Source organism: Muscardinus avellanarius (genome assembly GCF_963383645.1).
Source record: "Muscardinus avellanarius genome assembly, chromosome: X".
Classification (NCBI taxonomy): domain Eukaryota; kingdom Metazoa; phylum Chordata; class Mammalia; order Rodentia; family Gliridae; genus Muscardinus; species Muscardinus avellanarius.
In genome coordinates, this window is record NC_137792.1 from 109140978 (window position 1) to 109165072 (window position 24095).

The 24095-nt window shown below is 43.6% G+C and overlaps 1 protein-coding gene across 1 annotated transcript in view; it reads left to right on the forward strand.

Annotated features, from left to right (window-relative positions):
- Positions 1-233: 233 nt before the first annotated feature.
- The window catches only part of DGAT2L6 (diacylglycerol O-acyltransferase 2 like 6), a gene marked incomplete at both ends in the record, with an annotated part of 30667 nt that continues 6805 nt past the window's right edge, over positions 234-24095 (forward strand). Inside the window, 4 exons of the mRNA XM_080719159.1 lie at positions 234-318; positions 22341-22451; positions 23023-23093; positions 23410-23614. Of these exons, the coding sequence (XP_080575285.1) occupies positions 234-318; positions 22341-22451; positions 23023-23093; positions 23410-23614 (472 nt within the window). The remainder of the gene's footprint in view (positions 319-22340; positions 22452-23022; positions 23094-23409; positions 23615-24095) is intronic.

Here is a 24095-nt window from a genome sequence, read left to right on the forward strand (position 1 = left end):
CTGTTGGGGATATAAGGTAGTCTGATCTGCAACCCAGTGAGTGTGTAGGAAGTTGGGGTGGGGCCATTCATGAGGAGTGAACTGGAGGAAAGGTGTGGTCAAGTCTAACAAAACCCTAGCAGCTAAATAGATTGGCAGTAAGAGATTGTAACAAAGCATCTATAATCAACTCAGCTTAAGAGGATATAAGCTTCTGGTTGGGCTTCTTGCCACAGCAACACAACACTGTGGCTATGACCTTCTTCTCCAAGCTGGATCTTCAGGAGGGCCTCCAAACCCTCTCTGTTATGCACTGGATTCCACTCTATGTACTTTTAGGTGAGTAAACCCCAAGGGCTGGGAATACAGAGAAACATATCGAAAGGCCAGGCATTCTCAGATGAGAAGGACTCTGGTGTTATCGTCTGCTTGGCCCCCACATCCCTGTGGGAAGAGCCAGGCCAGTGGCACAGAGGACATGAGTGAGGCTATGGCTTTTCTGGTTTAAAGATTTCCCTAAGCCAGAACGGTGGTATATGTGTGTAATCCCAGTACTTGGAAGCTAAAACAGAAGAATTGATTCGAAGCCAGCCACAGCAACTGTGAGGTCCTCTGCAACTTAGTGAGGTCCTGTTTCCAAATACACAATAGAAAAAGGACTGAAGGTGTATCTTGGAGGTAAATATGCAGGAGTTCAAGTCCCAGTACAAAACTGGGCACAGTGACACACGCTTGTAACCCCAGCATTTGGGAGGCTGAGACAGGAGAATCGCGGTTTGTGGACAGCTTCAACTACTTAGTGAGGCCATTTGCCACACAGTGACACCTGTTTCAAAATAAAGAATAAAAAATAGGGCTGGGAGTGTAGCTCGGAGGTAGAAGGACTCTGGGTTCCATCCCCAGTACCAAAAGAGAGAGAGAGAGAAAGAGAGAGGGGGGAGGGAGGGAGGGAGGGAGAAAGGGGAGAGAGAGAGAGAGAGAGAGAGAGAGAGAGAGAGAGAGAGAGAGAGAGAGAGAGAGAGAGGTTGTGTTGAAATAATTCTGGAAAATCTGCGGGCTGCCTGAGTGACTCGTTGGGCAAAATTTTGAGATAGGTGCCATTTTTTTTTTTATGAATGCAGGGCATGGAAGTCATCAGAGCTGGTCAAATGGGCTGACAGTCCCAATCATTCCCAGCTAGAAACTAGGGCCTTATGGGACCTCAGTAGACAGGCAACCTTGAGAACTGGACATGAGAAGAAATAATGTCATCCTGAAGAAATGGGACAGGTAGAAAAAAAACTGGCTCCAATCCTTGAGAGGCTACATCACCCTGTAGACAAGAGGTTTTTAACCAGGGCCTTCAGACTAAGAATTGGGCTGTGCTGGGAGACTTTGAATGTGAATGAAAAAAAGTATCTTTACTTACAGTCACCCTAGTTGAAAGGCAGCATTTCCGTCAATGATGAATGGAAGCAATAAACTCCAAGTGCCGGCAGCACCTGTGACTCCGCTAGGAGCAGACATTACAGAGATCTGCATTTCATATCGTAGTCATTACAGGCATAGCAAAATTTCATTTATGCCCATAACTCCTTCCAAATTCCAGTAGTTATTGGGACTACTGTTAGATCTGGCTACTTAATGCATAAACTGAAATACACATACGTTATTATATCACATTTTGGGTAATAATTGTGATAGCTGTCTTGAATAGAATGGGGCTATTTTGTAGGTTTGTGTATTTTGTTTTGTGCATGAGACTTCATGAGACTTCCACAGAGGTCCATGGCCCCCAAAGATGTGGACATACTAATCCTTATTAAAATGGAATCACGGCCGTTTTTCACTTTTGAAATAGAATATTCCAGAGACTTTCTCTGGAATGTAACACTTTACCAGAGCCTTCTCTTAAGCTGTATTCCCACTTTGCTAAATAAGCCTCTTATAATTCTCCTAAAAATCTAAATTTAAGATTAAAAGCCAGGCATGTTGGCACATACCTTTGATCCCAGTTCTTCTGAGGCTAAGACAGGAGAATTGCAGGTTCAAAGCCAGCTTCGGCAATTTAGTTAAGCTGTCAGCAGCTCAGTGAGACTCTGTTACAAAATAAAAAATAAAATAGGGCTGGGGCATAGCCCAGAGGTAGAATGGCCCTGGGTTCAATCCCCAGAACCTCAGAAATAAATATATAAATAAAACACAATTACTCAGAAGGAGGATTGCAAGTCCAAGGCTAATCTGGACAACTCAACTTTACAGGATCCTATATCAAAATAAAAAATAAAAAGGACGCCATGCATGATAACAAACAAGCATGCACCACCATGCCCGGCTACATGCCTGTAATTCTAATACTTGGGAGGATGAGATAGGAGGACAGCAGATTCAAGATCAGTCTCAGAAATGTAGCAAGGCCCTCAGCAATTTAGCAAGACCCTGTTTCAAAATAAAAAAAATCAAGTTGGGTGTGGTGATGCACACCTGTGATCCCAGGTGAGACAGGAGGATCACAGGTTTGTGGCCAGCCTCAGGAATTTAGGAAGGCCTTCTGAAACTTAGTGAAACTTTGTGTGAAAAATAATAAATAAAATAGGGCTGAGAGTGTATAATATCTCAGAGGCACAATGTTCAATCCCTAGTACCACACACAAGGAAAATCAAAGTGGCTGGAGGTGTAACTCAGAAGTATAATGCCTCTAGATTCAACCCGCAGTTCTAAATAAATAAATAAATAAATAAATAAATAAATAAATAAATAATTAGGGATGGGAATGTAGCTCAGTAGTGGAATGCCCCTGGGTTCCATCTCTAGTACCGAAGAAAAGAATTAAATAAAAATAAAATGGAATCCTGCTCACTTTTTTACAATTTGATTTCAGTTGTAGCAAGAAAGTGATTTTGGGGTGGGGTAAACTTTTTGTCTCTACTCTTTCATAGGTTCTTTTTTGTTTTATTTTACATTTCACCCTAACTTCCTCAAAAAGACCTATTTTATTTTTTTATCAATTCCATCCCTCTCCTAGAAAAGTAAGGGGCTGGAGACTTGATATCACGTTGGCAGCCTTCACTTCAAGTCCACCTCCCAGAAAGAATGGGCCAAGGAGGTTCTGAGAGAGCAAGGAAAAGAAGTCACAAGAAAAGCTGAGGGCTGGGACACTTGCTTAGCTTGGGAAAGGCCCTGGTTCAGACCCCGCACTGCAGAGAGGGAGGGAGCGAGGGAGGGAAGGTGATTGTAAGAGGAAGACCTGCACAATGGGAGTGGATCCTTTGAGGCCTGTAGTCTCCTCCACCTGAGAAGGCCTTGGTACGTAGCAGTTGAACACCAGTGTTCAGATTGTCTGGCTCTTCTGAGGCAGCTTTCCTCATTAAAATGGTCTTATTTTTCTCCCAGAAAATAACTTGTTTTTCCAGAATTTCTCTTTCATTCTTCTCCTCCTTCTTTGTGCTTTTTCTCTCTCTATTCTTTCCCCCTTTTATGGGATGCTGGGCAGCAGAAGAGCAGAAGGCACATCAGGAAACTGGAAATGTGAGGGACCAAGAAGGGGAGGGTCAGCCTACTAGTAATGACTTCTCCACACTGAATCTTTCCAGCTTGCAATCACCCTGGGACTGGATCAGGGACTGAAGCAGAAATGTTAGTGACACAGGATGGCACCATTTCCTCAGTGGAAATAGGTAATAACTGTGAATGTTTTTCTTTCATCTTCATTTGAAAGATTTTTTTATTGTGATAAAATACACGGAGCATAAAATGGATCATTTTAACCAATTTAAGTGTACCATTCAGTGACATTAAGTACATTTACCATGCAATATAAGCATCACCATCATCCATCTCCAGAATTTTTCATCTTCCAAACTGAAACTCTATACCCATTAAACACTAACAGGCAACTACTTGTGTGCCTATAAATTTGTCCATTCTAAGAGCTGCCAATAAGGGGCATTTATATTTTTCATATGGTATTCATCATTTTTTAAATTTTGTTTTGTGGCACTGGAGATTTAACCCGGGGCATTCTACCACTGAGCTACACCCACACCATATTTTATTCTTTATTTTGAAACAGGATCTTACTAAAGTTGCTGAGAGTCTCATTAAGTAGCTGAGGCTGGCTGCAAATCTGCAATCCCCCTGTCTCAGCCTCCCCAAGTACTGAGATTACAAGAGTGTGCCACCACGCCTGTTTCTGTATTTATCTTTAGGTGACTGGCTTCTTTCAATTAGCATAGTGTCCTCAAGATTTATCCACATGTCAGAATTTCCTTCCCTTCTTTTTGTGGTACTGGGGATTGAATCCAGGAGCATTTTGCCTTTGAGCTACACACCCAGACCTATTTTATTTTTATTTTTAATTAATAATTTGTTTGTTTGCTTTCTGGTAGTGGGGATTGATCCCAGGGGTGTTCTACCTCTGGGCTATGACCCATCCCTATTTTATTTTTTATTTTGAAATAGCATCAAACGAAGTCACTAAGGATGGCTTCAAACCCACAATTCTCCTATCTCAACCTCTCAAGTATGGGATTACAGGTGTGCATCACCATGCCCAGCTTTTATTTTAATTTTGAAACAGGGTCTCACTGTGTTGTTAAGTCTGGCCTCAAATATGCAATCTTAGAAAGATCTTCCTGGATTACAAGGGTGCCCTACCACACCTGGATATTTCCTTCCTTTTTAAGGCTAAATAATATTACCTTGTATAGATACACTAAACATTGTTTATCCATTCATCCACTGATGAACACATTTCCACATCTTGGCTATTTTGAATAATACATCTATAATCACAAATGTATACAACCCTGTTTGAAGTCAGTCACTATGGTGCATACCTGTAATCCTAGTATTTGGGAGACTGAGACAGGAGAACAAGGGTTTGAATCCAGCCTCAACAACTTTGTGAGATCCTGTGTAATTTAGCAAGAACTTGTTTCAAAATAAAAAAGGCTGGGGCTGTAGCTTGGAGGTAGAATGCCTCTGGGTTCAATCTCTAGTACCCAAAATAAATAAATATAATAAGAAAATAAAGACACTTTGAGACCCATCTTTCAGTACTCTTGATTGTATATCCAGAAGTTGAATTGCTAGATCATATGACAATTCTTTTTCTCATTTGTTTGTTTTAATTTTTGAGGAACTACCAACCTGTTTTTTGTGGCATCTGTTCCATTTTACATTTCCAACAACAGTGCACAAGGGTTCCAATTTCTCTACATCCTCCACAACACTCTTATTTTCTGCTTTTGTTGTTGTTGTAACTATCCTAATGGCTTGGAAATGATGTCACATTGTGGTTTTTGTTGTTGTTGTCGGTGGTGGTGGTGGTGGTGTGTGTGTGTGCAGTGCTGGGGATTGAACCCAGGGGATGGGGGGAATATACCTCTGAGCTACATTCCCAGCCCTATTTTATTTTTTATTTTGTTTATTTATTTTATTTTATTTTATTTTATTTATTTGTGGGTCTGGGGATGGAATCCAGGGGCATTCGACCTCTGAGCTACACCCCCTGCCCTGTTTTTTTTTTATTTTTTATTTTGAAACCGGGTCTCACTGAGTTGCAGAGGGCCTCGCTTAGTAGCTGAGGCTGTCTGCGAACCGCGATCCTCCGGTCTCAAGCTTCCCAAATGCTGGGATTACAAGCGTGCGCCACCACGCCCGGCTTTATTTTTTATTTTGAAACAGGGTCTCACTAAATTGCAAATGGCCTCACTAAGTTCCTAAAGCTGGTTTCAAACCTACCATCCTCCTGTCTCAGCCTCTCAAGTACTAGGATTACAGGCATGGGCCACCACACCGAGTTCACGTTGTGGTTTAGATTCGCATTTTCCTAAAGGTTAGTCATGATGAAAATCTTTTTATGTGCTTATTGGCCAGGTGTCTAGACTTTGTTCAGATGATCATTCCTTTTGTATTTCTCTACTGGCTTAGATGTTAAACATCTTGTTTTTGTTCTTTTAGAAATTACAGGAGCCTTGGGTCTTGGGGATTGCCAAGACAGCTACATCACCTAATAAGGTGTGATGTCCATAGAAGTGCCAGATACATTAAAATCTGTTCTCCAATAGTTATAGAGCAAATGTTAACTGTAAGACATTGGGCTTAGCCAGGCACAGTGGTGCGTGCCTGTAATCCCAATACTTGGAAGGCTGAGACAGGAGGATCACACGTTCATGGCCAGCCTCAGCAACTTAGTGAGACCCCCATTTCAAAATAAAAAAATAAAGCGTCTGGTGGTATGGCTCAAAGGTAGAATGCCCCTATATTCAATTCCCAGTACCAACATCAAAAAAGATAGTAGAAGGGTTTTTCCCTACTTAACACATAGTTTGTTAACTATTAAGAGCATAATATGGAGCAGGTATAGTGGTTCATGTCTGTCATCAAAGTAGTTGTGAGGCTGAAAAAGGAGGAGAGCGGGCTCAAGGCTAGCCTCTGCAACTTACCAAGCCCTTGTTTCAACATAAAATAAAAAGGATTGGAACGGAGCTCAGAAGGAGAATGCCTCTGGATTCAAACCCTAGGGGAGAGAGAGAGGGAGGGGGAGAGGGGGAGAAGGGGGAGAAGGGGGAGAGAGGGGAGAGGGGAGAGAGGGGAGAGAGGGGAGAGGGCACCTACATGTGGAGAGGGACTTTTTGCTGCCTAGTTCATGGTAGGAAGCAGAAGGGCAATGTGTGCAGGAGAAAGAAACAGGCATGGTGGTGCATGCCTTTAATCCCAACTACCAGAGAAGGCTGAAGCAGAAGAATTGCAAGTTCAAGGGCAGCCTCAGCAATTTAGCAATACCTTGTTTCAAAGTAAAAATAAAGTAGGGCTGGGGGTGTTTCTCATCGGGATGGTCTCTGGATTCAATCCCCAGTACTGAAAAACAGGAGAGAGGGAGCAAGAGAGACAAAGTTGTCTTTCTTAGTAACCTGCTCCTGTACTGACATGAATCCATTCATCTTAAAAGTGCCACTTTTTCAAACCATTGCATTGGAGATTAGGTTTCCAACACATGAACTTGGGGACACATTCATAGTGCCACCCCACGAGACTCTGTCTAGCTTGTCACCTGACCCACAGAGGCATGTCTATCACTACTGAAACAAGCAGGCACCCTAGGTCCTGATCTCATCAGGCCTTCAGGAACACTGGTGACTAGGCCCTAAAAATGAAGCGCATAAAGACTTCCATGCATTCCAAGGCTTCCCCCAGCCCTGCCGAGACATCTGCTACTCTGTCTCCGCCACTCCCACATCTGCTCGAATGCACTGTCTGAAAATTCAACCTCTGTGGCATCTTTCACCTGACTTGAGAAATCATCCCATTTTGGCCTGCCAGTACCTTGCACCTGAATCACTCTTGGCTCATCTCCCAGCCTACAGTTTCTACTGTTTCCACAGTTTTCCAGAAATATGGAACTGATGTTGCCATTCCTCTGTCACCAGCCTTTGCTGACCTCTCGTTGCCTTTGGCATCAGGTCTAATGTCCCCATCTCCCTTCCCAGCTTTGCCTGCTGTCCTAAGCCTTCCTCATTCTCCTTGTAATTTCACAGGTTATGGTGTTACTCAGAGGCCATGGACTTTCCCATTTCCAGGTCTTTCTTCAAGTTCTTGCTTGTGCATGAAAGACCTGTCCTCCACCAATCCATTAGTCAAAATCCTAGCCTTCTGAAAGTCACCTTTATTTTTATTTTATTTTTTGGTACTGGAGATCGAACTCAGGGGCATTCTACCTCTGAGCTATAGCCCACAACTTTTTTTTTTTTTTTTTTTTTTTGCGGTACTGGGGATGGAATCCAGGGGCATTCTACATATGAGCTACACCTCCAGCCCTATTTTTTATTCTTTATTTTGAAACAGGGGCTCATTGAGTTGCAAAGGGCCTCAGGTTGTCCATGAACCCAGATTGTCCTGTCTCAGCCTCCCCAATGCTGGAATTACAAGCGTGAGCCAGCACACCTGGCTTCCCCAACTTTTTTTTTTTTAGTAGGGTCTCAATAAGTTGCTGAGGCTGGCCTCAAACCTGCAATCCTCCTGTCTCAGCCTCCCAAGTACTGGGAATACAGGCAGGTGTCACCATGCAGAGCTCTGAAATTCAGTATTAAATATTAACTTGCACATGAAATCTAGAGTTTCTGGAAGGCAGGAAAAAAATTTTTGCCTATAGTAATATGAACAAATCCAGTCAGACATGGTGGTGCACATCCATACTCTTGGTACTTGAAAGGCAAGACAAGAGGTGTGAAGGTTCAAGGTCAGTTCTCAACAATTTAGTGAGATGCTTAGCAACTTAGATCCAGTTTCAAAATAATATAAAGGACTGGGGTGAGCTGTGTGTGGTGGGACACACTTGTAATCCCAGTACTTGGGAGGCTGACACAGGAGTATTACAGGTTCAGAGGAACCCCAGCAACTTAGTAAGACCCTCTTCCCAAAGAAAAAAATAAAAATAGGGCTAGGGGTATAGCAACACATACACAAAAATGCTGCAGTACAGCTCAGAGGTAGATTACTCCTGGTTCAATCTCCAGTACCAAAAAATATTAACTAATCTACAAAACTATTTAAAGTAGATCTTGTCACATAACAAAGACTCAATGAATGGTATCTACTCTTTTTCCCAAAGCTTAGAATAAAGATTAATGACATTTCTGACCCTCAGTTTCTTCATCTTTAAAATACAGGTAGTAAGCTGGGCGTGGTGGCGCACACTTGTATCCCAGCATTCAGGAGGCAGAGAGCGGAGGATGGCGGTTCACGGACAGACTCAGCTACTTAGCGAGGCCCTTTGCAACACAGTGAGACCCTGTTTTAAAAAAAAAACATAAAAAACATAAAAAAACAGGGCTGGTGGTGTAGCTCAGAGGTACAATGCCCACCAAAAACAAATAAAAACTAAAATAAAATATAGGTAATAATCTCCGTATGAAGACTGTGAGAGAATTAGATAAGATCATTCAAATTAAGTGCTGAACAAAGTGCTGTTTTGTAATAAACCCTCAACACCCAGTATCAGGGATCATCTTGCCTTATTTTGATAATTTCAAAAGTCACTCCTTTCATCCTCCTCCTTGTAATCCCCAACTCTCTCCACATGGCTTTTAGCACAAATATTTCATATGAGGTTGTCTCATGCAATGTTTATTGAATTATGAAATTTACTTTTACTCCTACAAGTTCTTATATTTATAGTTAACTTCATTGTAATAAGTAACCACAAAGATACAGAAAATCTTTTTTGACAAACCAGCCATGTTCCTGGATTTCTGAAAGCATTGAGCCACCTGAGTGGATTTGGCAAGCATTGCTAATGACTTTGGTTGTTGCCCTGAAACATAATGTTTCCACCCAGAAGAATGATATACTTTTTGTGGTATTGTGGATGAAGCCCAGATGGGCTATACCTCCAGACCTATTTTTTTATATTTTATTTGGAAACGGGGTTTTACTAAGTGTTTGAGAACCTCATGAAGCTGCTGAGGCTGGCTTCGAACCTGTGATCCTTCTGTGTCAGCCTCCGAAGTACTCAGATTATGAGCATGCACCACCACTCCTGGCTTAGAATATTTTTTTTGCCTGGCATGCTAGACTTGGGAGACTGAGACAAAGAAGGTCGCAGGTCAGAGGCCAGTGTGCAGTAACTTAGTGAGAGTCTGTTTCAAACTAAAAAATGAAGTAGGGCTAATGGTATAGCTCACAGGTAGACTACCCCTGGGTCCATTCCTCAGTATCACAAAGAAAATCTTTTTAAAAGTCAAAAGGGAGTTGGGCGTGGTGGCGCACACTTGTAATCCCAGCATTTGGGAGGCTGAGACAGGAGGGTGGCGGTTTGCAGATAGCCTCAGCTACTTAGTGAGGCCCTACGCAACTCAGTGAGATCAGTTTCAAAATAAATAATAAAAAATAGGACTGTGGGTGGAGCTCGGAGGTAGAATGCCCCTGGGTTCCATCCCAGTACTGCAAAAAAGAAAAAAAGAAGTCAGAAGGGCTGCAGTATAGGGCAGAGGTAGAATGCCTCTAAAATAACAGAATGAGATATTTTCCGCTTATGCTGAAATAACCGGTCACCTATAACCTCACACACACACAAACACCCCATAACCTCAGAAGGCCTTTCCTTGTTTGGAATGAGGGCACTTGTGGTTTCTCTTCCTGTTAATTTTCACCTGCCACTTGGAGAATTTTGATATGGAGCTTCTCCCTGCACTACAATTCAGTGTGACAAACGATTATCCTGAGTCATCTCCTGTGCTTGGCACTGTGCTAATGGTTATGTTCAAGAAGGTCACTGTCTACTAGGGAGAAGGACAGAAACACGAGGCACTAATGACACAAGCCGACGAAATGAAACAGGAACCGGTGGAAGCACTAATAAGGGAGTATTCAGGGGAGGAAACCCTTAATTCTGCCCAGGGGTTTAGCAAAGATAGCATCCCGGAAGTATCATTTAAGCCTAAACATAGAAGTCTGAGAGACAGGCAGAAAGGTGGAGAAAGAGTAAGCAAAATTAGGGAAAGCTGGGTTTGCAGGAGGTAATAAAATAAAAGAAAAATAAAAGCCGGGCATGGTAGCTCAAGCTTGTAAAACAAGTATTTAGGAGACTGAGACAGGAGGATCGCAGATTCGATGCCAGCCTCAGTAACTTAGCGAGATACTGTTTCAGAAGTTTAAGAAAAGAATAAAAAATAGAGCTGGGGGTTTAACGTGGAGGTAGAAAGCCCTTGGTTCAATCACCAATAACAAAATAAATAAATAATACATACATACATAAATAAAATAATAGCATCTAAATAAGGAAACAATTGAAATAAAAATTTAAGCCAGGCATGGTGGTGCATGCCTGTAATCCTAGTCCTTGAGAGGCGGAGACAGGAGGATCACAGGTTTGAAGCCACCGTCAGCAATTTAATAAGGCTGTCAGCAACTTAGCAAGACCCTGTTTCCAAGTAAAAAATAAAATAAAATAAAATATGGTTGGGGGTGTAGCTCAGAGGTAGGATGCCCCTGGGCTTAATCCCCAACACTCCTCCAAAAATAGAAATTTAAAAAACAAAATCATTTAGCCAAGTGTGGTGGCGCACACTTGTGATCCCAGCATTTGGGAGGCTGAGACAGGAGGATCTCTGTTCACGGACAGCCTCAGCGACTTAGTGAGGCTCTGCAACTCAGTGAGACCCTGTTTCCAAATAAAAAATTAAAAATAGGGCTAGGGTGTAGCTCAGAGGTAGAATGTCCCTGGGTTCCATCCCCAGTACTGAAAAAAAATCACTTAACTATCTCTAGAAAAAACTCAAATAGACATAAATCCAGCAAATACTCAAGGTGATCAATACTTACATAAAAAGGATGATCTCTCAGCCAGGCGTGGTGGCGCACGCTTGTCATCCTAGTACTTGGGGAGGCTGAGACAGGAGGATCATGGTTCACGGAGAGCCTCAGCTACTCAGTGAGGCCCTGTTTCAAAATAAAGAATAAAAATAGGGCTGGAGGTGTAGCTCAGAGGTCAAATGCCCCTAGGATCCAACCCCTAGTAACACACACACACACACACACACACACACACACACACACGATCTCACCTAAACCAAATTTCATCTCAATGAACTAGAAAAAAATAAACCTTGTTTAAAGTTAGCATGTGAAAGGAAATAATAAAGATTCTAACATAAATAAAAGAAATAGAGACAGAAAAAAAACAATAGAAAAGATCAAAGCCTGGTATAATAGCACATACCTGTAATCCCAGGACTGGGAGGCTGCGGTAGAACAAGTGAGTGTTCCAAGTCTCAGCAAGTTAGTGAGATACTGGTTTAAATTGAAAAATAAAATAAAAACAGGCTGGGGGTGTAGCTTGGAGTTAGAATTTCCTCAGGTTTACTCTCCACTAATGAAAGAAAAAGGAAAGACGAAAGCAAACAAGCAAGCAAAGGGATGGAGAAAGAAGGAAAGAAAGAAGGAAAGAAAGAAAGAAAGAAAGAAAGAAAGAAAGAAAGAAAGAAAGAAAGGGAAGAAATATTAATTTCAGTGTTATCTTGGGCAACTGAACTTGAATCAGCATAAAAAAAAAAAAAGATCTGGTGATGTAGCTCAGTGGTAGAGAGGCCCTCGGTTCAATCTCTAGTACTGAAAAAAAAAAAAGAAAAGAAAAGAAAAGAAAGGAAGGAAGGAAGAAAAGATAAAAAAAAAACAAGAGTTGGCATTTTTTTGTGCTGGGAATTGAGCTCAGGGGCATCTAATTTCTGAGATACACCATTTTTATTCCTTATTTTGAAAAAAGAGTCTCACTAAGTTGCTGAGGGCCTAAGTGGCCGAGGCTGTCCTCAAACCTGCAATTTTCCTGTCTCAGCCTCCCAAGTACTGGGATTACAAACATGTGCCATCACACCCAGCCTAAGAGTTGATTTTTGAAAAGACAAAATTTACAAACTTTTAGCTAGACTCACCAAGAAAAGGGAGAGAATATCAAATGAAACTAAAATGGAAATGAATTCATTACTACTGGTACCACAAAAATCCAGAGGACGACAAGAGACTACTATGAACAATCACATGTCAAAAAACTGGATAACCTAGAAGAAATATATAGATTCCTAGACACATACAACCTATCAAGAATAGATCATAAAAGATTAAAGTTAAAAGATAATAGATGCCGGGCGTGGTGGCGCACGCTGGTAATCCCTGCGCTTGGGAGGCGGAGACAGGAGGATCGCGCAGGTTCGAAGCCAGCCACGCTGGCGTAAGAGACCCTGTTTCAAAAATATAAAATAGGTCTGGGAGTGTAGCCCAGAGGTAGAAGGGCTTCCAGGACCCCTAGTACCACCAAAAATTAAAAAAAAAGAGAATAGATCATGAGAAAATAAAAAAATCTGACTAAATCAATAATGAGTAAGGAAATAATCAAAAACCTCTCAGTGAATTTAAGCATAGAACTTGATGGTTTATGACTGAATTCTACCAGACATTAAAAGAAGAATTAGCCAGGCATAGTGTCACATGCTTGCAATCCCAGCACTTGGGAGGCTGAGACAGGAGGATCGCACAGGTTCAAAGCCAGCCTCAGCTACTTAGTGAGGCCCTTTGCAACTCAGTGAGACCCTGTTTCCAAATAAAGAATAAAAAATAAGATCCGGGCGTGGTGGCGCATGCTTGTAATCCCTGCGCTTGGGTGTCGTGCGCAGTGACGACTCTTACACGATCTTCCTCAAGCAGTTTTATTACCCCAGTTTCAATGCTCTCTCAATGCCCTCTCAGGTAAAAACAACATCAGTCTTCTATCTCCTCCCTCATCACTCCACCAACCCTCCTCCGTGGCACTCTACGTCTCTGCTGCAGCACACACCGGTCACAGTGGTGGCTTTGTGAACATGTCCGTCCCAGCTCGGAGCCCAGAGCAGTCCGCCAAGAAACTCTCTTCCTGTCCACCAACCCTCTTCTCCTTCTCCTTCCTCCCCGCTAGGGCATGCGCGCTTTTTAACCTTCTCCTGGGCGGGCAGGTGGTAGCACGAGGCGTTGCGTCACTAATTATCCGTAAGGCAGCCTCGTGAGCCTCGTGACTTGGCTGCAAGCCCAGGCGCCATCTTGAGTCCACGCTGGCAACAAGCCTGGGTGCCACCTCGGTCCTGCCGAGTGGGCCCCAACATATCTCCCTTTTTGTTTTATTAAAATAAGGCTCGGGATCGTGCCTGTCTTAGGTTGCCGACCCTCAAGGACCATTCTTACCCGTCATTGGGAGAACAATAGCATGATTGTTTCCCTGTCTTAGGTTGAAAGGTCCCGGGGACGATCTTACCCGTCACTGACTACCGATCCAGCATACTGAGCCATACATGGGGAGATGAGCCAGCTTCAAGGGCTGCCAGAGCTTGCACCAATATGCGCTGTTGTTGCAGTGTGCGTTGTTGAGTTCGCCTGATATATCCAACCATGAAACATCATGCTACCACCAGCAAGAATGCCCAGAACGCCATGCCACCCCAGTCTTTTAAAAAAACCCAATGTTCCGTGTATTAAGTCCATTCATTGTTGTACTGCGGCGACTTCCACGCGGGTAGAATTAATTGCAGCGATGGATGCTCATAGCTCAATCATGGTGTGTTCAAATTCACGGCTCCAAGTTCCTAGAAGCGTCTTGCTTAATTGACGAAACAAATTGCCTGCATGGGAGAAATTCTGATACTGCACATACGTTATACATATAGTCCAGATAATTGAGCTTGCTGAGCCATGCCAGCAGCCACATGTGAGGATAGAGCATTTATAGTGGTTGCAATAACTGCCACGGCCACAGAGGCCACAATTACAGCAATAAGAGCAGAAATTCCAAAGTCTCCAAGGATGCATAGAAGCATAGCAGAAAGTCAGAAAACAGGTATCAATAAAACAACCTAAACTATCATTAACCAAGGTAAAGGAAGAGGGAAAGTAGAAATAATTCCCCAAAGATCTTAAAGAAAACAACTCATCTCTACGGTACCGAGCAGCAGTTTACAACTCTTACGTTAGGAACTAATCTTCTGACCTATCCTTTACACATTAGGCGCCTTTTCCAACTAACCTCAGGTGTCTTCCATCTATGGTGGCGGATTAGGAGAGGGAGGGGGAGGAGCGGAAGGTTTAGGGCGTTTCATTTTTTCTATGAATTCTAACAGAGCTTCTTCCTTCTTAGAAATCTCTTTCGCTTTCAAATTTTCTAAAATGGCTGCTTTCACTTTAGCAACCTTAGACCTTTTCGTCGCAACACCTGCGAACCTTCACAACGCTGTCCCTCGCTTATCCGCGAGCCTCGCTTATCCGCGAGCCTTATTTACTCCTATCTTGTCGAATCAGGACCAGCCCGATTCTCTAACTTGCTTACACTAAAAAATATCCTCCTTAATGGAGCCCCCTTTGATCGGGGTAACTTGCTTACACTAAAAAATATCCTCCTTAATGGAGCCCCCTTTGATCGGGGAAATAACTTGCTTACACTAAAAAATATCCTCCTTAATGGAGCCCCCTTTGATCGGGGAAAATAACCCTCCGTAAACGGAGCCTCCTCCTCCCTTTTCGGAGTCAAAGGAGTACTTACCAGCCGGCTGCCCGGGACTGCCGAGGTTCTGATCAAAGACACGATCTTCCTCAAGCAGTTTTATTACCCCAGTTTCTTGTACAGTTAACCCTCCGTAAACGGAGCCTCCTCCTCAAAGGAGTACTTACCAGCCAGCTGCCTGGGACTGCCGAGGTTCTGATCAAAGCAAAGGTCCCCGTACGGGCCACCATTTGTCGTGCGCAGTGACGACTCTTACACGATCTTCCTCAAGCAGTTTTATTACCCCAGTTTCAATGCTCTCTCAACGCCCTCTCAGGTAAAAACAACATCAGTCTTCTATCTCCTCCCTCATCACTCCACCAACCCTCCTCCGTGGCACTCTACGTCTCTGCTGCAGCACACACCGGTCACAGTGGTGGCTTTGTGAACATGTCCGTCCCAGCTCGGAGCCCAGAGCAGTCCGCCAAGAAACTCTCTTCCTGTCCACCAACCCTCTTCTCCTTCTCCTTCCTCCCCGCTAGGGCATGCGCGCTTTTTAACCTTCTCCTGGGCGGGCAGGTGGTAGCACGAGGCGTTGCGTCACTAATTATCCGTAAGGCGCCTGATAGGGCTCACTGCGCAGGCTCAGGGCACCGCCAGCCTCGTGAGCCTCGTGACTTGGCTGCAAGCCCAGGCGCCATCTTGAGTCCACGCTGGCAACAAGCCTGGGTGCCACCTCGGTCCTGCCGAGTGGGCCCCAACACTTGGGAGGCTGAGACAGGAGGGTTGCACGGGTTCAAAGCCAGCCTTAGCTACTTAGTGAGGCTCTCAGCAACTTAGCATGACCCTGTTTCCAAATAAAATATAAAATAGGTCTGGGAGTATAGCCTGGAGGTAGAAGGCCCCTGGGTTCCATCCCCAGTACCACCAAAAAAATAAATAAATAAATAAAAATAAGGCTGGAGTTATAGCTCGGAGGTAGAATGCTCCTGGATTCCATCCCCAGTACCACAAAAAAGAATTAACATCAGCATTTCTTAAACATTTCCACCCAAAAAAAAACTAAGGAGGGAAATTTTCTCCTCTCATTTCACAAGGCCAGCTCCACCTGATACTAAAGTCAGGCAAAGATACTACAAGAAAAGAAAATTCTAGGCCCATACCCCTGATGAGCATAGAAACAAAAACCTCAATAAAATACAAGTGAACCAAATAAAATAACACATCACAAATATCATTCACCATGATTGAGTGGGATTTATCTCTGGAATATAAGAATGGTTCAACACAAAGAAATTCAATAAATGTGATACATAATACTGGCACAATAAAGAATGAAAATCGTTTGGTTATTGCTATAAATGCAAAACAAGCATTGGATAAAATTCAAGATGCATTCATGATTCAAGTCCTCCCTGAATTAGGTATGAAATGACTATATCTCAGCAATACAATGGCCTTATATGAAAAGCCCAATGCTAACGTCTTACTCAGTGGTGAAAAGCTGAAAACTTTTCCTCTAAGATCAAGAGCGAGACAAAAGTGATCGCTGTCACCATTTCTATTCAGCAGCACTTAAAGTCCTAGCCAGGGTTCCTAGACAAGGAAAATAAACAAAAGTCATCTAAATTGGAAAGGAAGAAGTTCAATTTTGTCAGCAGTTGACATGGTCTTATATTGAAAATCCCAAGATGGACGTGGTGGCACACATTTGTAATCCCAGTATTTGGGAGGCTGAGACAGAAGGATCACAGATTCGTGGCCAACCTCAGTAACACGAGGCCCTCCACAACTTAGTGAGACCCTGTTTCAAAATAAAGAATAAAAAAAGAGCCAGTCTGGTGGTGCACATTTGTAATACCAAGCATTTGGGAGGCTGAGACAGGAGGATTGTGGTTTGTGGACAGCCTCAGCTACTTAGTGAGGCCCTATGCAACTCAGTGAGACCCTGTTTCAAAATAAAGAATAAAAAATAGGGCAGGGGAGTGTAGCTTGGAGGTAGAATTCCCCTGGGTTCCATCCCCAATACCACACACACACACACACACACACACACACACACACACACAGAATAAAAAATAGGACTGGAGTGTAGCTCAGAGGTAGAATGCCTCTGTGTTCAATTCCCAGTTCCACACAATAATAAATAAATAAATAAATAAATAATAATAGGAAAAACAATAAATTGCATTTTACCAAAATCAAAACTGTTTGCACAGAGAAAGAGACCCTGTTGGGGAAAAGAAAAGATAAACTGAGAGAAAAAATGCTTGCAAATCACATATTAGACAAAGGACTTATATCTGAAATGTATAAAGAACTCCCATGAGTCAATACTAAAAATTAAAAAAATCCCAAGAAAAAATGGTCAAAAGATTTGAACAGGTTCTTCACTACAAAGAATATACAAACTGGGTGTGGTGGCCCACGCTTGTAATCCCAGCATTTGGGAGGCTAAAAAAGAAGGATCATGGTTTGAGGACAGCCTCAGTTACTTAGAGAGGCCCTTTGCAACTCAGTGACACCCTGTTTCAAAATAAAGAATAAAAAATAGGGCAGGGGGTATAGCTCAGAGGTCGAATGCCCCTGGGTTCCATCTCCATACCTGTAAAAAAAAAAGGATACACAAAAAGCAAATAAGCACATAAAATTGGTTAACATCATTATCTATTAAGAGAAAAAGAAATTAGAATGTTGCTGCTGCAAGCCGGGCGTGGTGGTCCACAATTGTAATCCCAGCATTCTGGAGGCTGAGACAGGAAGATTGCAGTTAGTGAACAGCCTCAGCTACTACTTAGTGGGCCCTTTGCAATTCAGTGAGACCCTGTTTCAAAATAAAGACGAAAAAAATAGGGCTGGGGGTGTAGCTTGGAGATAGAATGCCCCTGGGTTCCATCCCCAGTACTAAAAAAAAAAAAAAATTGCTGCTTCTGCACATCTTTTTGAATGCCTTGACCATCCTCAGTAGAAACCTATGAATGTGCAGTTTTTATAATCCTGTCCAATTATACCTCACTTGAACATAAGCAAGAGGTTGGAACCGTCTCCTGGTATCAGGGTCAGAATATCCAAGGAAGTGTGAGTTTCCTCTATATTTAACAAGTGCTTATTGGGTTTATTTACTTACTTGCTTGTTTGTTGTTGCTTGTGTGTGTGTGTGTGTGTGTGTGTGTGTGAGAGAGAGAGAGAGAGAGAGAGAGAGAGAGAGAGAGAGAGAGAGAAAGGGAGGGAGAGAGAGAGAGAGAGAGAGAGAGAGAGAGAGAGAGAGAGAGAGAGAGAGAGAGAGAGAGAGAGAGAGAGTGTTTTACTGAGGATGAACCCAGGGGGCATTCTACCTCCAAGCTACACCACCAGCCTGACTTTATTTTTTTTTTTGGAAACTGGGTCTCTCCCTATTTGCTGAGGTTGTCCTCAAACCTGAGATCTTCCTGTCTCAGCCTCCCAAGTGTTATGAATACAGGCATGTGCCATCATGTCTGATTATTTTGTTTTGTTTTGGTACTGGAGAATAAACCTGGGGATTTTTTACCTCTGAGGTAGACCACCAGCCCTTTTTATTTCTTAATTTGAAAGATTTGTACTAAGTTGCTGAGAGTCTCACTAACTTGGGGGGGGCTGGTGGGAACCTGTGATCCTTCTGTCTTAGCTCGCAAGTACTGGGATTATAGGTGTGCGCCACCACACCTTCTACAGGTGCTTATTCTTCATCAGTCCTTTCTCACATACCTGTGTTTATGTCATTGTACTCCATGTTCTGTGGTTTTTAGCTTTTTTCTTTTGGTGGATTCCTCCTCCTCCTCCTCCTCCTCCTCCTCCTCCTCCTCCTCTTCTCCTCCTCCTCCTCCTCCTCCTCCTCCTCTTCTCCTCCTCCTCCTCCTCCTCCTCCTCTCCTCCTCCTCCTCCTCCTCCATCTTCTTCTTCTTCTTCTTCTTCTTCTTCTTCTTCTTCTTCTTCTTCTTCTTCTCCTCCTCCTCCTCCTCCTCCTCCTCCTCCTCCTCCTCCTCCTCCTCCTTCTTCTTCTTCTTCTTCTTCTTCTTTTCTCTCTCTCTCTCTCTCTCTCTCTCTCTCTCTCTCTCTCTTTCTCTCTCTCCTGGGAATGGGACATTCTACCTCTGAGCTACACCCCTAGGCCTTTTCAATTTTTTATTTTGATACAGTCTCACTAAGTTGCCGAGGGCCTCACTAAATTGCTGAGGCTAGTCTCGAACTTACAATCCTCCTGTCTCAGTCTTCCAAGTGCTGGGATTACAGGTATGCACCGCCACACCCAGATTTTTCTATCTCTTTCAATCCCAATTTTGTCACAGTGCATTCACTGATGACATTCAAACAAGATGGATTTGGAAAGCTTATCCTCAAAGACTTGGTCTCCTGCAGAACCACACCTGTAATTCCAATAAATTCCACAAGAGGGATGGTGTTTATCCAGGCGAGGGAATGTAGACTGCCTTAGGACAGGTGGATAAAAGACAGATAACATATAAGACACAATTAATCCAGTTACACTTTAAAAATAACATCACTTAAATAACATTAAACGTGCGGACTAAACATTAATGACAAGTTTTTTTATTGAAAAGAGAAAATAGAGCCAGCCGTGGTGACACAAACCTGTAATCCCAGTACTTGGGAAACTTAAGACAGGATGATGACAAGTTTAAGGCCAGTCTCAGTAATGCAGTGAGACTCCCAGCAACTTAGTAAGACTCTGTTTCAAAACAAAAATACAAATGGCTAGGGTATGGCTCAGAGGCAGAATGCCTCTGGACGCAAACCCCAGTACCACAGTACCACACACACGCACACACACACAGGAAGAGGAAGGGGAAAAGGAGGCTGAGAAAGAAAAGATGGAGAAGGAATAATTATAATAGACACTTGGACCACTTTAATTAGTAATATTTTTTGGTGATGCTGGAGACCAAACCCACAACCTTGCACAAGCTATAGGCAAGCTATCTACCACTGAGCTATATCCCCGAGCATTTTTTAAGTTGCCCAGGCTGGCCTTGGATCTGCAATCCTCCTGCCTCAGCATCCTGAGTAGCCAAAATTACAGACTTGTGCCACCTTGCCCAGCAGTTCAGTAATTCTAATTTATTTTATGTGAGTTTTCTTCTGAAACTTAACCAGCAGATTTACTGTCACTTTTTAGAAAGGCCAGAGGTAGCAGTACTTTTACCCACAGAAAACTTCCCACAAAATTCCTCCTCTACTATTTCCCATCTATTGGGAATTATTATTATAATATGTATAATAATGTAATATAATATAATATATAATTATTATATAATAATAATTATTATTATTGTGGTACTGGGGATGGAACTTAGGGGCGTTCTACTACCAGCCTACACTCCCGGACCTATTTTATATTTTATTTGGAAACAGGGTCTCACTAAGTTGCTGGGAGCCTCACTAAGTAGCTGAGGCTGGCTTCGAACCTGTGCGATCCTCCCGTCTCAGCCTCCCAAGCACGGGGATTACAAGCGTGCGCCACCACGCCCAGCACTTCCCATCTAATTATAATAGCTCATGCTTACAATAATCATCTCAGCCAGTACTTCTTAGGGAAATCCAGCCCTTCACTAAGATTTCTTCTATTCTGTAACATGACTTTGGTGGGGAGCAGAGGCTGGCCTCCAACATGTGATTCTCCTGTCTCAGCCTCCCAAATACTGGGATCACATGAATGTGCCACCACACCCTGACATAACATGACTCTTTAAAGCAATGTCCAATCTCTTGCCTACCATTTTCATCTATGCCCAAAATTTAAGAGACAAATCTACTTTCAGGTAACTCCTGAATTTCTTCCCCTTGTGGTAACTTTCATTTACCACAATATGGCAGCTGGTCAAGAAAAAGCCACTCATTTAGCCATGTATTTTTTAATTCGTGATATGTTTACTTAGCCCTTCTTCTTCATGGATGCAGATTTAAAAACGGAATGTAACTCAGAGGTAGAGCATTTATCTAATATGCACAAAGACCTGGGTTTCACCTGCTGCATTGCAGAAAAAAATAAATAAATAGAAATAGAAATGATATTCAATTCCAGCTGCTGTAAGATCTATCATTTTTGAGTGCACAGCCCACTGTGTCTCTGCTAAAAGAGATAAAAAATTTCCCTTTCGGAACTTTTATAGCATGTTTTTTTTTTTTTAATGCTGGGGATTGAAGTTAGGACATCCTACCTCTGACCTACACCCCCAGCCCTTTTTAGTTTTCTTTTTTCAAACAGGATCTGGCTAAGTTGCATAGGGTCTCACTAAGTTGCTGAAGCTGTCATTGAATTTAGGGCCCCCATCCCATTTCAGCCTCCCAAGGACTGGGATTACAGGCACGCCCAACTTTCACAACGTTTTGAAAGGGAAAGAATGGAACATAGGAGAGCACATTCTAATCTGTGTTTTCTTCTCAGCATCTGCAATGCTGCAGGAATGCTTCCTGCCCTGGAATATACTGACTTAGCAGTTTCGCAAAGGAAGGAAGAAAGGTCAGGCTTTTAGAAAGAATTCCATGAGTCCCCCAAACGGGGCTCATCACCCACTGGCTAAGTGTGCTGTTCTTCCACTTGTCAAATGGCACAGTCCTTGCATCCCGGCTGAGGACCTGCTCTGAGAACTTTGTGCTTCTGCAGTTTCTTCAGTTAGGAGCTTAGCCATCTTCTAGGCATGGTGGCACATGCCTGTAATCCAGTACTCAGCAGGCTGAGACGGGAGGACCGCAGGTTCAAGGCCAGCCTCAGCAACTTATGAGACCCTGTTTCAAAATGACAAAAATAAAAAGGGCTAGGGCTGGGGATGTATCTTGGATGTAGAATGCCCCTGGGTTCAATCTCCAGCACCCCCCTCCAATAACATACAAAATGTGCTGGGAAGCCGGGCGTGGTGGCGCACGCTTGTAATCCCAGCATTTGGGAGGCTGAGACAGGAGAATTGCTGTTAGAGACCAGCCTCTGCTACTTGGTGAGGCCCTTTGCAACTCAGTGAGACCCCATTTCAAAATAAAGAATAAAAAATAAGGCTGGGAGTGTAGCTCAGAGGTAGGATGCCCCTGGATTCCATCCCCAGTACCGCAAAAAAAAAAAAGAAATAATAATAATAATTTTTAAAAAAGTGCTGGGGGCAGAGGTACTATACCTCTGGGTTCAATCCCCAGTACCAAAAGTAAATATAACAATCTAACAATCAAGAAGGGGGCAGCTCTAAAGACTCAAAGGTCCGCGTGGACCTCAGCAGAGCTAGGCAAGGGTACAGGCAGAGGAGAGTATGGCCCCACACTGACCTTGCCCTGCTCCTTCAGCATAGAGGTAGAAACCAGTAGGGGTGACGAGACATGTGCTGAAACTTAAGGGCATAAACCCATGTGTCTCCACAGGTGCTATTCCCATTCTCCTTATACCGGGCCTCCTGCTGTTCACCCAGTTCTGGCTCTTGTCCCTGCTTGCCATGGCCTGGCTCTTCTATGACTGGAACAGTCACATTCGAGGTAAGTGACAGACGGGGTTGTGCCATGGATGGAACCACTGGGAGAGGGAAGTGGATGAAGATGGGGGGAGAAGCAGAGGTGAGAGAGGCAGACATAGGGCTCCATTAAGCTGCCCAGGAAGAATTAGGAGGCTGAAGTTTCTAGTTGGGCGTGGTGACACACACCTGTAACCCCTGGAATTGGGAGGCTGAGACACGAGGATTGAATGTCTGAGGCCAGCCTTGGCAGCTTAGCGAGACCCTGTTTCAAAATTTAAAAAATAAAAAGGGTTGGGGTGTCTCTTAGAGAAAAACACCCTGAGGTTAAATCTTCAGTGCCAAAAAAAAAGAAAAAAAAGAGGTTGAGTTTTCTGAGCAGATGCCCTCAGGTCCAGGATGTTTCCTGACCATCTTTGGGTTTTCATCTAGAGGAACTATGTCTTGGGGGTTGGATTCAGAGACAGTACTTATGACTGTGGTATAGGTAGGAGATCCCAGGGGACCTGGGGACTACAGGCAGAACTCCTCACCTCTGCAAGATGCAGAGGGCCTGGCATCACCCCCTGCTCTTTCTTCCTGTTCTCTACCCACAGGTGATAGGCGTTCAGCCTGGGTACGAAACTGGACCCTCTGGAAGTATTTCCGAAATTATTTCCCGATAAAGGTGACTACACTTCCTCTGGGTGCCCTTGGTCCTTGACATCCAGACTCTCAAGCCCTACACAGTCCCATGTTTTCCCAGGCGTTGGTGGCTAGCAGTGCAGGTCAAGGCCCAGAGGTAGAATACAGAGTGGAGACCCAAGATGGATGGTGGGGGACTGATGGATAGCAGCCTTCCCCACCGTGACAAACTCAGGTCTGCCTCTCTGTTGAGTGACAGGGATTTGGGGCTCCACAGAGGGAAACTTAAGCCACCTGCTGGGGTCTGAGTCTACACGTCCTGCCTTCCTTCTACCTCTCACTCACTCTCCCTCTAATAGCTGGTGAAGACGCATGACCTCTCTCCCCAAAACAACTATATCATTGGCAACCACCCCCATGGCGTTTTCTCTTTTGGTGCCTTCATCAACTTTGCCACTGAGGCCACAGGCTTTGCCCAGATTTTCCCATCCATCACTCCCTCTATAGGGACCTTGGAAGGGATCTTCTGGATCCCACTTGTGCGAGAATATGTGATGTCCATGGGTAAGTATAATCAATTGTTCCATGTTTGAACCCACCTCTGGCTTCGCTCCTTGCCAGAAGAGGGTTTGGTGAAGAAACAAAGCCAGAAAGCATGGGGCCAGGATCAGGAGTATGTGGCCAAGCATCCAACTGTGTTCAAGATCTGGCAGCCAGGATTGGGTTGGACAGCAGAAGAAGTTACAGGCATTCATAAGAATAGCCAGGCCAGAAGCAGTGACACACACCTGTAATCCCAGCACTTGGGAGGTTGAGACAGGAGGATTGTAGATTCAAGGCCAGTCTCAGCAACTTAGCAAGATCTTCAGCAACTTAGTGAGACCCTGTTTCAAAAACAACAAAGGCTGGGGGTGTAGTCCAGAGGTAAACCCCGCCCCCAGGTTTAATCCTCAGTACTAAAAAAAACAAAACAAAACAAGAGTTTCCAGGATTCCTTTCATGGGGGACCCAGAAGGCTGAGTTCAGAGTTCAACGCCCATATAGA